Source organism: Tachyglossus aculeatus, chromosome 4 (genome assembly GCF_015852505.1).
Source record: "Tachyglossus aculeatus isolate mTacAcu1 chromosome 4, mTacAcu1.pri, whole genome shotgun sequence".
NCBI lineage: Eukaryota > Metazoa > Chordata > Mammalia > Monotremata > Tachyglossidae > Tachyglossus > Tachyglossus aculeatus.
In genome coordinates, this window is record NC_052069.1 from 101937256 (window position 1) to 101952607 (window position 15352).

General features: G+C 44.9%; 1 protein-coding gene across 1 annotated transcript in view; it reads left to right on the forward strand.

Annotated features, from left to right (window-relative positions):
* Positions 1-14399, forward strand: part of GOLGA1 (golgin A1) — a 45054-nt gene extending 30655 nt beyond the window's left edge. Inside the window, exons 16-23 of the mRNA XM_038745074.1 lie at positions 1447-1536; positions 4128-4230; positions 4602-4759; positions 5515-5673; positions 6330-6389; positions 8006-8179; positions 8333-8419; positions 10999-14399. Of these exons, the coding sequence (XP_038601002.1) occupies positions 1447-1536; positions 4128-4230; positions 4602-4759; positions 5515-5673; positions 6330-6389; positions 8006-8179; positions 8333-8419; positions 10999-11079 (912 nt within the window). The 3' untranslated portion in view covers positions 11080-14399. The remainder of the gene's footprint in view (positions 1-1446; positions 1537-4127; positions 4231-4601; positions 4760-5514; positions 5674-6329; positions 6390-8005; positions 8180-8332; positions 8420-10998) is intronic.
* Positions 14400-15352: the final 953 nt, after the last annotated feature.

Sequence of the window (15352 nt, forward strand, 5' to 3'; positions counted from 1 at the left end):
TATACTTCTGCCAGATGGATCCAAGGTAAAGATTTGGGTGGCATCCGAGCCTATCTTGCCGTCGACTCCACCTAACAAGCATTTTTTTTACATGAGCTTCATGTAATAGTCTACATTCATGCAGTGGCATTTATTTACTACGTGCCTACTTTGTGTAAAACAGTCTATCAAGTGCTGGAGAATAATAATAATTGTGGCATTTGTTAAGCGGTCAATGTGTACCAAGCACTATACTAAGCAAGATGAACAGGTCAGACAATCCCTACTACAAAACAGGTTCTCCTAGTCCAAGTAGGAGGGAGAACAGGAATTTAATCCCCATTTTACAGGGGAGGAAACTGAAGCACAGAGAAGTTAAGCGCCAAGATCACACACCCGGCAAGTTGCCGAACCAGGATTAAAGCCCAGGTCACCTGGCTCCCAGACTCATGGTCTTTCTGCTAGGCCATGCTGCTCCCCAAAGCAGTAAAGGATAAATAACTCAGTCTCCCTGATCCTCGGGGGGCTCTGCCACTTGTCAGCTGTGTGACCTTGGGCAAGTCACTTCTCTGTGCCTCAGTTACCTCATCTATAAAACGGGGATTAAGACTGTGAGGGACTGTGTCCAACCTGATTACCTTGTATCCACCCCATTGCTTAGAACGGTGCTTGGCTCATAGGAAGCGCTTAACAAATGCCATAATGATTACTGGGGGCTGGAAGGGTAGAGATAATCATATAAGGGAAGGTTGACTACATGAAGGCAATGGACAGCAAGCTGAAAACTGAACTTCCTCCACAAAGTTGTCGATGATTAAACAAGCTGACTGCAGAGAGCAGCTCTGAAACCTGTCCATCTCGGGATGGGTTGGACCACTTTAGCCTACTTGGTGCCTCGCCTTGTCCTACTGTGGGAAACCTTGAACTGGTGCCGATAAGAAATGCGGCAGGTAAGCAAGAAGTCTGGGGAAGAATTTGCTACTAAAGAGCTGTGGGACTTATAAGGTAATTGTCTTTTACGCTGCCAAGTCGTCTCCGACCCGTAGCGACTCCGTGGACACATCTCTCCCAGACCTCTGTGTGCAGTTGCCCTGGTAGTGTATCCAGAGAGTTTTCTTGGTAAAAATACGGAAGCGGTTTACCGTTGCCTTCTTCCGCACGGTAAATTTAAGTCACCGCCTTCGATTCTCTCCCATGCCGCTGCTGCCTGGCACAGGTGAGTTTTGACCTGTAGCAGATTATCTTCTACTGTCTAGCCACTGCTCAAGCTAGGAATGGAATGGGTAGGCCTCTGCTTGACTCTCCCTCCCATAGCCGAGACGGGTAGAGAACTGGAAATTCTCCAGGTGTGGTCCTTAGAGAGGTATAAGGTAATTAACTTGAAGTTAATTTTCCTGGAGAGAACCTTTTGCAGTGGAACTTGTTATTCTTGGGTAAATCTCCGGCATTTTTTTCACCGTTTTGCAGGAAGAGTGGAACAAGAGAGAGACTGTCAGTGTGGAAATTGCCAAAGCCTTAGAAGAAACCCGAAAGCACAAAGAAGATCTTCAGCGGCAGGTTTGTCCAGTTCCTACCTGATGAGGTTGGTGGGAGATTTCTTTGGTGCCAAAGTCTTTAGGAGATCGGATGTGATGATGGGTTCTGCTCATTTTCATCTTGTCGTCGTAAGTGGTTGGAGACACACAGTCTGTTCAGTTGAAAATAGGATTTAAGGAATTAACTTTGAGCAGTCTTTCGTGGCCTCAGTTTGGACCATTGAAAACAAATTTTTCCTCCCTTATGGTTTCCCTGTCCTCCCCCTGACTTTGCCAGCACTATAGACAGCACTACCATCCTCCCTGTTTCGCAAGCCCATAACCTTGGCATTATCCTTTACTCTCCTCTCTCATTCAACCCACGTAAGCATTCTGTCACAAGTCACGTCAGTTCCATCTTCACAACATCGCTAAAATCTGCCTTTTTCCCTCAATCCAAACAGCTACCACGTTAATCTGAGCACGTAGCCCAACCCGCTTTGATTACCGCATCAATCTCCTTGCTGACCTCCCTGCCTCCTCTCCCTCCCCATTCCATTCCATACTTCACTCTGCTGACTGTATCGTTTTTCTAAAAATACAGTCAGTCTGTGTTTTCCCATTCCTCAAGAACCTCCTGTGGCTGCCCATCCACCTTCACATCAAAGAGAAACTCCTTACCATCAGCTTTAAAGCACTCAGTCACTTTGCCCCTGCCCCTGTTGTACCCCAGTGATTTCCTGCTACAACCCAGGCTGCACACTTGGCTCCTCTGACACCAACCTCGATCTCATCTATCTGGCCGCCTACGTCCTGCTTCGGGCCTGATTCTCCCTTCTCTGGCCCTATCCTCCTTTCCCCTTCCTAGCTGACGGAGCATTACTCTTTGTGACTTCAAATCACATCTCCAAGAGGTGTCTTCCCTGATCTAAGCCTCATTTCCCCTACTCTCTCGCCCTCCGGGATCACTCTTGCAGTTGGATTTGTACTCTCTAAGCACTTGCCATTCGCCCCACCCTCAGACCCACGGTACTTATGAACATAGCCATAATTTCTTTTCATGTCTGACTCCTCCCACCTCCTGGACTATTCGCTCATTGTGGGCAGGGAACATGTCTCCCAACTCTGTTATATCGTAGTCTCCCAAGCGCCTGGTACACCGCGCTGCTCACAGCAAGCGCTCGATAAATACGGTTGATTATGATGGAGGAAATCGAGAATGCTGGTGAAGGGCAGTAAACTCTTCCGTATAGGAAACGTGTAGCATGATTTATCATCACGAGGTAGTCATTTCCTAGATCTCATTCCCACCTTCGGTGGAATTCACTTGGATGTCGGTAATCACTGCATATGTATTTGAACAGACACTCTCCATCTTCTCACCTAGAAGAGAATACACTCCTTGGAGTCTTGGGCTTTATTTCTGAACTCCTCTAGCAGGACTGACAAATATTGTCACGGGGATGCTAAACTTTGAAACGGGAAAGAGGCACAGCTTTACGTAATTTGGGGCTAAATTTAAAGCAAATTTTCAGGAACTTTCCCCAAGGCGTGGCAACTGTGCCCTTCTGAGATTCCATCTCTCCCAGAAGATTTTCTCCAATTAATCTCTCCATTTTATATTCTCCAGCTGCTACTTTGGCCCTTCCATGCCACGTAAGCACTTAATTTCCAACAACCTTGTAAGAAGCGGCATGGCCTAGTGGATAGAGTGGGTCTGCGAGTCAGAAGGACCTGGGTTTTAATCCTGGCTCTGCCACTTGTCTGCTGGGTGACCTTGGGCAAGTCACTTACCTGCTCTATATCTGCTACCTCGTCTGTAAAATAGGGATTAAGACTGTGAGTCCCACGCAAGACAGGGACTGTGTTCAACGTGACAGCTGTTGTATCTACCACAGCACTTAGTCCATAATAAGCGCCTAATATTCATTATGGTATTCACCATTAAAAACCCCATAGCATTTATGTTCATATCTTAAATACTCTATTACTTGCCATATTTGTGATGGATAGTTGTCTGTCGCCCTGCTAGATTATAAGGTCCTTGAAAGCTGGCGTCATGTCCTCTAACTTTCCTGTTCTCTCTTCCAAGCACTTAATACCGTGTACGTAGTGGGTGTAGAGAAAATGTTATTGAAGCGCTCAATAAATACGATGGAATGAACGAAATCAGATAATTCATTTTAAATTTAGAAAAACACTGAAAACTTTTTTTTCCCTTTCACTGCCAGTTGAAGAATGCAAAGCTCAATTGGATGACCTTGAGCCTTGACTGAATTTTGAAAACTGGTGTACTTACCCTCAGTATCCTTCGGAACGCATGAGGATTCATTCATTCAGTCAGTCGTATTTATTGAACGCTTACTGTGTGCAGAGCACTGTACTAAGCCAGTCAGCATCATGACTTGGTGCCTTTCCAGCAAGGGCTAGGCAGAAGAGCCCAACTAAGTTGGTTTTTCTGTGCCTAAAGGGAGAAGGAATTTCTCCCCAAAACCCCATGTTGGAAAAAAAACACGAGTTCTGCTTCCAAAGGCATGCCTTTATCCTATAGACTGGGAACATTTGAGAGGGCAAAATACGAGGCTCTTAGCAGGAACTGCTCATCCTACTTTTCCTGATTTGTCTTTCTTCAAGGTTGCTGATCTGATGGCGTCAGTGAACGAGAAGGACAGATCTCTCGGAGAAAAAACTGAAACCATCCTTCTGCGAGAGGAGGAGATAAGCCAGCTCAAACAAGGTTGGACCAAGAGCCCTTAGAGCGTTCAGACCCTACTTTTCCTGCAAGAATCAGCCACGAGGCAACTGACAGAGCCAATATATTTGCCCAGGCCTGAGCTAATCCGTGCCTCCAGGCCAGCCTCCCATGTTCTCCCTCAGCTGTCTTTCTGGCTTGGGTTAAAGTTCTGCAGTAAGGATTTTACCGAGCCGCTTGACATGAGTTGGTAGAGTGCCATCTCCTCGTCCCGGTGATTGCTGTTTTCAGGGAGAGGCATCGGGGAGGGTGGTAATTCTCCCGTAAGTGGCCACTGATGCTCTTTCCAATGCCTTCAAGCTGCCATTTAAGTGACTTCTTTCCCAGCTGAATAACGACTGCACGTTGGGGCCTAGGTCATGAGTCCGTCATCCTACAAGTGCAGCAGTTGCAGAGTGACCTCGAGGAGTGCAAGAGCAAAGCAGCGGAGAGAGAAGAAGCCGCAGGGCAGCAGATCAGGGCGTTGAGGTTGCAGATTCAAGAGCAGCAAGAGGCCAGAGTCAGTGAGCTCAAGGTGGGTGAAATGAGAAGCAGCGTGGCGGAGTGGATGGGTTCTAATCCTGTAGATTAGGATTGGGGAAGCAGCGTGGCTCAGAGGAAAGAGCACGGGCTTTGGAGTCAGAGGTCGTGGGTTCAAATCCCGGCTCCGCCAATTGTCAGCTGAGTGACTTTGGGCAAGTCACTTCACGTTTCTGCGCCTCAGTTACCTCATACGTAAAACGGGGATTAAGACTGTGAGCCCCCCGTGGGACAACCTGATCACCTTGTAACCTCCACAGTGCTTAGAACAGTGCTTTGCACATAGTAAGCGCTTAGTAAATGCCATTATTAATCCCAGCTCCGCCACTAGTCTGCCTTGTGACTTTGTGCGAGTCATTTACCCTCTCCGTGCCTCAGTTCCCTCATCTATAAAATGGGGATTAAGATTGTTTAGCCCCACGTGGGACGTGGACTCTGTCCAACTCAGTTGTCTCATGGCAACTGCCATAGGAGTAAAAACTGCTATGAGCTGAGGCTTGCACTGCCTGTGAGGAGACTTCAGTACTTGACGTCATGGGATGATGCCAGAAGACTTGGGTGTGACTTACCCATAAAAAATGACATCCCTGTCACGGACAGTGACTGGAATATTCATTTTACTACACGTATGTCTTTGCCTGAAGTATAGTCACCTGGCTGGTTCCCTGGTGGTAATGGGTACATATCTGGAATGATTAGTAATTAAGTGTCCTTAAACCTGCTTTTCTTTCCCCCGTACTCTTCCATTAGGGAGCTGCTGTAGAAGACACAGGAAAAGCCCAAAGTGAGTGTTTGTACCCATCTGAAGGTGGTGAAAGAACCCCGAATGGCGATGTCGAAGCTGTGCATGTATTACAACTACAGAAAGAAAACCAAGACCTGGAACAGCAGGTTATAGAGAAAAACAAGGTGATGGAGTGATTCCTGGGGAAGCTGCTTGCTGATGTTTGTCTTTCCTTTTTTCTTCTCTCTGTACTCTAATCAGATCTCTTCAACAAAGGAATCACCAAAATCACTGGGCCATTTCTTTGCTTACTTTCACTTCTTCTCACCACAGGAGTCCTTGCTCTTATTTCCCCCTGCCTCTCCACAACTCCAGGGAAGCTCACAATTACAGTCTGTCTCCTACTGAGACCGTCCTACCGAAATCCCGTGTTCTTCGGCTTCGTTTTCAAATGCGAAGCATTTTTAATGGGTGGGACCACTCCAGTAACTAACTTAATTCTCTGAGATCAGATCCTAGTCCCATTATTCTCATATCCTGATTCCACCGGCTTATTTCAGTTTCCAAGAACTCCCATTTAGTTTTTCCTTAAATCGGTCCCCGGAGGAAAAAGAACATCACTTTCTTATCCTTACTGTTGGGGGCATTACTAAGTTCTGGACCTATACTTATACTTATGTTGCCAATTTGTACTTCCCAAGCGCTTAGTACAGTGCTCCGCACATAGTAAGCGCTCAATAAATACGATTGATGATGATGATGATACTTTTACGTATTAAAACCGGCCTGGCCAAAAACCGTTGCTATAGTTCAAACTGGTGATCAGATCCTTGTTCCACAGACTATAAAGCACCTGCAGCAGAGGATGACAGAGCTCAAGAAGACTCTGCAGAAGGAACTGGTGAGTGATCTTCAATTAATCGTATTTATTGAGCGCTTACTATGTGCAGAGCATTGGTGTCTGGATGGGGTACGGTCAATCAACCGGTCATATTTATTGAGTTCTTACTGTGGGCAGAAAGCTGTACTAAGCGCTTGGGAGAGTACAATATAACAGAGTTGGCAGAGCACGTTCCCTGCCCACAAGGAGCTTACAGTCTAGAAGACGAGCTTACGGACCTAAGGACGAGTTGGCAGTCAGAGTGTACAATGCCCAAGAACCACGCGTGGACCAGAAACTGCCCAGAAGCAGCCACAGCCCTACTTGCTCTTGCCTGGTTTTCCAACCGGCTGGTTTTCATTTGGAAAGTCACCTTGAAAACACGTTCCCCGTTGACCGTGATCTGATACATTGGGGTCTCGAAATGCTTAGGGCTCGTGGAGTTCTGTGATTGTTACCATCTTTGAAAATAGTTCAGGTTGAATGCGTTGGCGGTCTGTGCTTGGAAGGTGGGTTGAGAGGCGTCGTAGATCTGGAGGCCCAAATTCCCGGAATATTCTTGATCTAAGACAAGCTTAACGGATAGTCACGCCAGTATCTGAATCTGTAAATGCTCTGAGTAAGCACCCCAAAGTCCTCCTTTAAAACCACCTCCTCCAGGAGGCAGTCCTTGAATAATCCACCCACTTTCCCAGTCATTCCATTAATCGATTAGTCAGTTAGTGGTATTTATTGAGCGCTTACTACCCTATTTTACTTGTACGTGTTTACTATTCTATTTATTTTGTTAATGATGTGAATATAGCTTTAATTCTATTTGTTCCGACGATTTTGACACCTGTCTACGTGTTTTGCTTTGTTGTCCGTCTCCCCCTTCTAGACTGTGAGCCCATTGTTGGGTAGGGACTGTCTCTATTTGTTGCCAACTTGTACTTCCCAAGCGCTTAGTTCAGTGCTCTGCACACAGTAAGCGCGCAATAAATACGCTTGAATGAATGAATGAATGCAGAGTACTGTACTGAGTGCTTGGGAAACTACAATGCAAAAGAAATTAGGGGGCATGTTTCCTGTACATAATTAGCTTACAGTCTAGAGGGAGAGGCAGGCATTAAATATAAATCATTTATAATTTATAATTTAAAGATACCAGTATCCCTCATATTTATCTCTTGTTATTGTCTATTACTTTCTCTCTCATTAGTCATTGGTTAGCCTATCTTCCCCCCCCACCCCAGCTTAGACTGTAAACCCCAAGAGCAGAAATTGCATCATTTGCTTCTTTTGTTAGTTCCCCAAGCCCTTAGCCTAGGCACGCCAAGGAATAGCCTTGTGACTGAAACCTCACGAGCCTCAAAAAATTCCGGTGGGACCCCTAGGGTGCTCAGAATCCCATAGCTCTCTTATCAGCTTGGCCTATCTGTTTGCAGTGCAGCGAATAAGTGAAGGGAAAGGATACTTTGGTACTCAGAGTACTCGGTCGATATAATCGGAGCACCCGTTGGATTGAACCCAGTGTTTGGGAGAGTACAAGAGAAGGAAGACACGGTCCCTGCCCCGACCGAGGCGTCACCCCTAAAAGCACCTTGTCGGCTGTGCCCCAGCAGGCCTTTTGAATAGCAGCTTCCTTTCCTTTCCAGAAAATAAAGCCTGATAATGAGATCTTTGACGTTCGAGGAGAGAAGCCCAACCCTGAAATGCCGCCTGCTTCCGCAACCGTCACCAATAACTCGGATTTGAATGACTCGAGGGAGATTAACTTTGAATACCTTAAACACGTGGTTTTAAAGTTCATGTCCTGTCGAGAATCGGAGGTAAAGGGGCTTCTTTCTTGGGTCCGTTATTTTGAGCGCTGCCCTGACTCTAGCTCATCTTTAAATGTCGTCAGTGCCCATTTGCCTTCCATTCCCTTTGTTACAGAGGCCTACCCTTTCCTTGGATGGTCACCAACGTGTGTTTCATTTCAGGCTTTTCACCTCATTAAAGCCGTGTCTGTGCTACTCAATTTTTCACAAGAGGAGGAAAACATGCTCAAGGAAACATTGGAGTATAAGGTAAGAACGCCTTGGCATTCTACGCTAGTTAGGGAAAATGAGGCCTTGAAAAAGGATAAACCTCCTTCCCTGAAATGTAGGACACAAACGGAAGTTGTAGTTGCTGGGCTAATTTGTTCAGAGATTGGTTTGGGAACGTAGAAAGGGAGACTGGTTAGAACCGTTCGTAACCGTACCGTGTTAATTTGGTGACTCCACTGGAAGACAAATACACAAATGCACAATATGCCGTCCCCATCATAATACTACCTTGGGGAACATGGCCTAACAGGAAGATCCAGCTCTAGCCATCAAGAGATCTGGGTTCTAGTCCTAGCTCTCCCACTTGCCTTTTGTGTGACCTTGAATAAATCACTTAACTTGTCTGTGCCCAAGTTTCCCCATTTGTAAAGTGCAGATCAAATACTTGTTCTCCCTCTCCCTTAGACTCGGGGCCTCTTGTGGGACAGGCACTGTGTCCAGTGTGATTTTATCTACCCCAGCACGTAACACAGTGCTTAGGACATAATATGCCCTGAACAAATAGTATTGCCATTATTAGAATAGCACTATTTCATGCTGATTTTACCTTGACGTAAGCACCTGCCCTACCTTGATTTGATTCTCTAGTGATTAAAGCCTGTTTCAGTTTAGGATTAGATAATGTCATCTGTTTTCATACTGCCAGGTCTGTTAGCACAAGTAGGATGCCAATTAAGTATTATGTTTAGGTACACCAAAATATCAAATGGAAAATCTATCAGTATGGGTCTATAATGTGTTCACTTGCATAATTGCTGTCACCACTTCCATTTCCCCTCAATTTTGGAAGAGAAAGCTAAATAATATTTTTGTGAGCAGCGATGCTAGCAGGCAGGGGTGGAAGAGGAGAAGGATCAGAACACTAGCAAATGTAGGTTTTGGGAGATAAGCAAACTACATAGGAAGAGAAGGGAGCTGGGGGCTACTGTAGTAGAAGTAAGAGAGTCAATCAATCAATGTTACTTATGGATCAGTTACTTTTGCAGAGCACAGGGCTGAGCGCTTAGGAGAGTAGCCACATTCCTTGCTCACAAGGAGCTTATAGTCTAGAGGCAGTATTGTGCCCAGTTACATTTCTCTTCTTTCTGCTGCCTTTTTTTCATCCTCCTGCTCCCCTTATTGCTAGATTTAATTACCCCCCGCCCCATTTGAGTGGAGCAATTATGTAAATAAATACCGCGTTTACATCACACATACCGATCCTGTGGCTTTTCATCACCGAAATATATTTATATTGTTTGGGTCAAATTTTTTAGATCTTGGGAACCCATAAATGGTTTATTCCCTATGGGAAGTTATACTGTATCAAGATTGTGAGCCCCTTGCGGGACAGGGACCGTGTCCAACCCGACTTCCCAGCGCTTAAAACAGTGCGTGGCACACAGTTAAGCACTTTAACAGATGCTACAGTTACTATTATACAGTAATCATTTGCTTAGTACTCTGTTTTCATGGGACCAGTTAAAAGTGCCTGCTGGGTGGTAGCGGTACGCCGAACGGCGGTTCCGACTTTTCATTTTGAGTCTGGGGGCTGCAAGGTCGGGTGGGGTTTTTAAGCAGGGGAGAAGACTGGGAAGGGACGTGCTTCCCAGAGAAAGCCCAAAATCTACCATCGTGGACCTTTTTTGTGTGGGGGGTATTTGTTATGCACTTAACTATGTGCCAGGCACTGTACTAAGCACTGGGGTAGACACAAGTTAGGTTGAACACAGTCCCTGTCCACGTGGGCCTCCCAGTCTTAATCCCCATTTTACAGATGAGGCCACTGAGGCACAGGGGGGTGAAGTGACTTGCCCAGGGTCACAAAGCAGGCAAGTGGTGGTTTCAGGATTAGAACCCACATCCTTCGGACTCCCAAGCCCGTGCTGTATCCACTAGGCTAGGCGACTTCTGTTTGCAGCCCCGATTGGAAACTTTCAGGCTTGTCAGTGACAATGGATGAGCTACTCTGGGAGTTTAGGTCAGAAAACTGGGGGCAGTTGCACGCCACAGAGTGGGCTCCATCGTGCCGATCCCTTGCTTACCGGATTTTTTCCTAATGGTATCTGCTAAGCGTTTATGTGCCAGGCACTGTACTGAGCGCTGGGAAGATACAGGTTAATCTGGTCGGACACAGTCCCTGTCCCACATGGGGCTCACAGTCTTAATCCCCGTTTTACAGAGGAGGTAACTGAGGCGCCGAGAAGTTAAGTGACTTGTCCAAGGTCACACAGCAGACAAGTGGCGGAGCCGGGATTAGAACCCAGGGCCTCCTGACTACCGGGCCGCGCTGCTTGGATGTAACAATCCTCCTTCAGGCCCCCAAGAGACACTGGCCAGGCTATAACCTGAGGTTTCCGTCTCTCATACCGGTTTGAGGGTAGAAGGAGCAAAACTGCAATCACGCTTTGTCACTTTGCTCCTGATCCCCGCTAGACCACTAGTCCAGCTGCTCTGCCAGTGACCGCGAGTCCAGTCATGTCTCTCCTGCTTGGAGGGAGACGAGGGTAAGGCGTAGGTCGTCTTCCTCCCCAAGCACCGTGTCCTAACTGTCGGTTACCGTTGTGTTTAAACGACAGATGTCGTGGTTCGGATCAAAGCCGTCTCCCAAAGGCAGCATCCGGCCATCCATCTCGAACCCCAGGGTACCGTGGCCCTAAAAGGGAACCTGACAAATGGAAACTCCATGTGCGGCCGCTTTTTCTGTGAAAATGACACTGAACACACACCGGTTCGGGTGGGTTTTAATCACTGTAATTGCAGTATTTTGTACACGCCTTCTGAAATGTTGTTTACAGGAAAAATGATGGTTAGAGCTTCTTTCACTGTGGCCTGACAGGCACCTTAGCTGCGGGAGGTGGCCGGTCTGCTGGGAGCCCGGGACGAGGGGACCATCCCTTGAGGGCCACTGTTCATTTTGGAGTAGCGGAGAGCCTGACTTCTCCCCCTGTGCTGCTGAATCTTGGTTTTGGGCACCTTAGAGTTTGGCTACGCTGGTTCTGGCCATTAAAACTACAGCCCCGTTTATCAGAAAGGAGAAATCTCGGCCCCGCTGGCGTCTCAGGTGAAGTTAAACAATGTAGATGACCCAGACGCACACTCCCGCAATCACTTTAGGAGCTGCCGAACTCCTTTGGTTGCCTCTCTCTAAGCAAAACGTACACCCCAACTCTGTTTTCTTTGGAAAGATGTAACGAGGGGGGTGATCTGCCGGCACTTAGTCCCTTTTTAAGTTAGCGATCCGAGATGAATTGGGAAATTTTTCAAACCCCGGAAGGTAGGATTTTCTACTTCCTCCTCACTCCAGCACCCAGTTACCGACTTGACTTGACAATGTGTGCATCTCAAACGATACGACTTAAGGTGCCCAGTATTAGGGCATAGTGTTGATTAATTTGGGGGAATGTACAGCTCCCCGGAGGGATCAGATTTTACTTTTCTTAAAGAAAAAAAATGCAACATTTTAAAAGGTCTTAATTTAGTACCTAATACACTTAATCGCCTTTTAAATGAACGTACTGGTCTCGAACAGGTTGCTGGGTAAACCATTTTTAAATACACTTTTTAAACCTGAATTTCACTGTGTTACTATAAACAATTTATTCTGAATTGAAAAATCAGTTTACCGGTATTCTTAAAGGAAAATTAAAGAACTTCTCAAATGTGATTGTTTCTCCTACGGTTTCTGTAGCACTATCAGACATCTGCTTCCTTCAGAAGCAGTCCTGATATTTCACCTGTAGCTGGAACGTGGTTTGCTACTTAACTCTCTGCTTAGGTTACATTGTAAATAAAAACCTTCACAGAAATGTTAACTCCCTTTTTCTAAGTAAACGTACACTTTTTGTCCAATCCCAGCAGAAATTTTCCCATTGCCTTTTGATGAAAATTTAAATGAAAAATCAGAAGTTGCAGTTTATCTGCCTTGTTTTTAGGTAAAAAAAAAAAAAAAAAAAAAAACCCAAAAACCCAGTATCGTATTTATAAATGCACTACGTATTGTAAATAAAAATATACAATTTATAAAGCTAACTAAACTAAGGTACTTGATATTTTGAAACATGTTCTTTGGGTGAATGCTAAATAACTATTTATTAAGAAAAAAGTCAACGTGCGTTGAGACAAACTATAAAGATGCTTCTCTATTAAAGGAAAGACACTTTGAGATAATGAAATTTTGCTTTTACAAAAACATTTGATAAAAGTAAAATGACATGAAAATATAGTCATACTGTTTTACCTCATTTTTGAGTATTTATCTGCCATTCTCCCATTGATCTTTCACAGCATTATACTGATCTTCAGATCTACCCCTAAACAATTAATGCATTCTTGCTTTCCAATAAAGCATTAATACCCGGAGCACGATTTTAATTCTGGTTTATAATTCGCAATCTTGAAAGCATCGGTCTTTCTTTCCTTGTTAAAAACGCCATCCTTGGCCAGCCCAGCATCGCGGCCCATCAGGTCCAAAGATCAGCTATTCCTGCTTTTCTGTTTCCTCCTAATCTTGTCTTAATCAAGATTTCTCAGCATTGTCCCTGACCTTCACATTCATGAATGGCTGTGGATCCCAACGCAGATTTATAAAGATATTTCTGTTGAATGGCTTTCTTTTAGCTCCCGCTCAGTCCCCTCATTTGCCGTCGTATTGTCCTTTTAGTGCCTTCTGTACCACCGTCAGTTGGGCTGCCTTCCATTATCATTTTCAGCAGAGAAGAACCTTCCCCTCGTTTTTCTCTCTCTGGCAGGTGTGCTTTAAAATTCCAGCCCCACTTTGGTTCTGTTCCCGTTTTTCAAAAGTTAGCATAAAAGATGATCGCACTAAAGGTGCCCAGCCTCCATCCTTCACATCCAAATAAGTAATTTCATACTGTCAATTCCATGTCCCCATAGGATGGAAAAGCCTTGAAAATTGTCCTCCAAAAGTTTCCGTCACTGACCGGGCATTACTGACATAGAAAAAAAAAATGAAGAAGAATGAAGCTAATCGAGCAGTTTTTAAAGAGATAATTTCCAAAATTTGCTTGGCTTCATTCTTCTTTGAGCCTCTTGAGTTTTACTCCGCAGTTTTTCTTGTACCATCTTGTCCCCCAAAATGAGAGCCCTAAAACCTTTTCCCCGGACCCTTCCAGAATGAAGATGAATGAAGCTAATCGAGCAGTTTTTAAAGAGATAATTTCCAAAATTTGCTTGGCTTTATTCTTCTTTGAGCCTGAGTTTTACTGCGCAATTTTTCTTGTACCATCTTGTCCCCCAAAACGAGAGTCCTGAAACCTTTTCCCCAGACCCTTCCATTTTTAACCCCTTGACCTCTTTCTGGGTGACTATCCTTTCCACCCTCTTATAATCCCGCCTTTGCCTCTTAGAAGCCTGCATATTTTCCATTCATCCCGAAAGCAGCACTGCATCTCTTGCGCTTCTGCTACATTTAGACGGTCAACCTCATAAACTGTTACTGACTCCCTTTGGCACTTCTTGCGGCACTGCCACTCCAAAGGTAAATCAGGCTCTGCCTCAGTCCCTTCACAGTGCCCATCTCCTCACCAAACCGGCATTCGTCTTGTGGGGGAATCCCTTGTACGTTGAACTCCCACAGCTTGGGCTGCTCCCAGCCACACCTAGGCCTGTCGGTACTTTAGTTAGAAAGCTAATACCCATTCTTTCTCAAATCTTTTCCTGGTTAAAACTAGCTAATATTCACCCCAGCTTCTTTCCTTTCATGGCCCCCCTCAATTTTCCCTTGTTTGACCGTGTGGCCCGATAACCTTTCTGGCTTTTATTGTCTTCGGTATCCCTCGGATCACATTGGCACCGGCATTTAAGAATGAGTGGCCTCCCATTCTTAATGTCTTCTTTTTTCATCTCTTCTTATAAAGCTGGATGATGATGCCATGTCCCGTCGATTTTCTTTTTTACCATCTTGCTCTCCCAGAGTTTATTAAAAACTGGAACTGGTTTGCACAGCATATATATACATATATATGTGTGTGTGTATATATATATGTATATATATACACACACACATATATATATACATATATATATATACATATATATTTATGTGTTCTGTAACCAAGAAAATCAGCACTGTCTCCTCAAGCCACGTACCATGCTAGCCACCCTTCCTTCTGTAACATCTCCCTCCAGCTTTCTCTTGTTTTGCTAAATTGATTTTTGCCAAGGGATTTCCAACCATCTCAAAGCGTTCTTTATGAAAGTTGGTCATTATGCCCAGCACTTCCTTCTTGTCATCTCTCGGTCCCTGATCTTAAATGCCACATCACATGTCCATCCTTCCTCTGAGCACACTGTAGAATATCTCTTGGCAACCCCTTACACTCTTTCTGCTCTTAGGCTTATTTGTGTTCACACACACACTGTTATTTGTTGAAGTTTATTTCTCGATCTGTTGCTCTTTATGTCTTTTTTCTTAAAAACATGTATTTGCTGTTTATCTTCCTCAGGGCTTCCTTCACCCACTGTGAAACTTCTTGTCTTTTTATCAGCTCTTGTATTACTTCTTTAGCTATGTTTTATGGCTCTGAGAGAATCCATGCCCCTTCTCCAAAGCATGACTACTGCGTTCCCCATGTTAGTTACAGTTAACCATTAAATGGTTGGAGAATCAATTCTATCACTTCTTGGGTTGGGAACACCATCCTCTCCTGTATATGTGATTATCAGTTCTATTGTGCCCTTTTTATAAGCTGGCCTTCGCATTCTCTCTTCACTATCTTGAAAGTGTCCTTCATCCCAGCTTTTTGAGGTACTATTTCCCCATGTTTAGCATCTCTTTCGCTCTTTCGCATCAATGCTTGGTCTTAATTAACATCTATCAGGGTGACTGTCCTTGTAGTTTGTAAAAAAAAAAAAAAAAAGAAGCTATGTTTTTAAAAGCTTGGAACTTTTTTTTATCGATCTGACACGTAA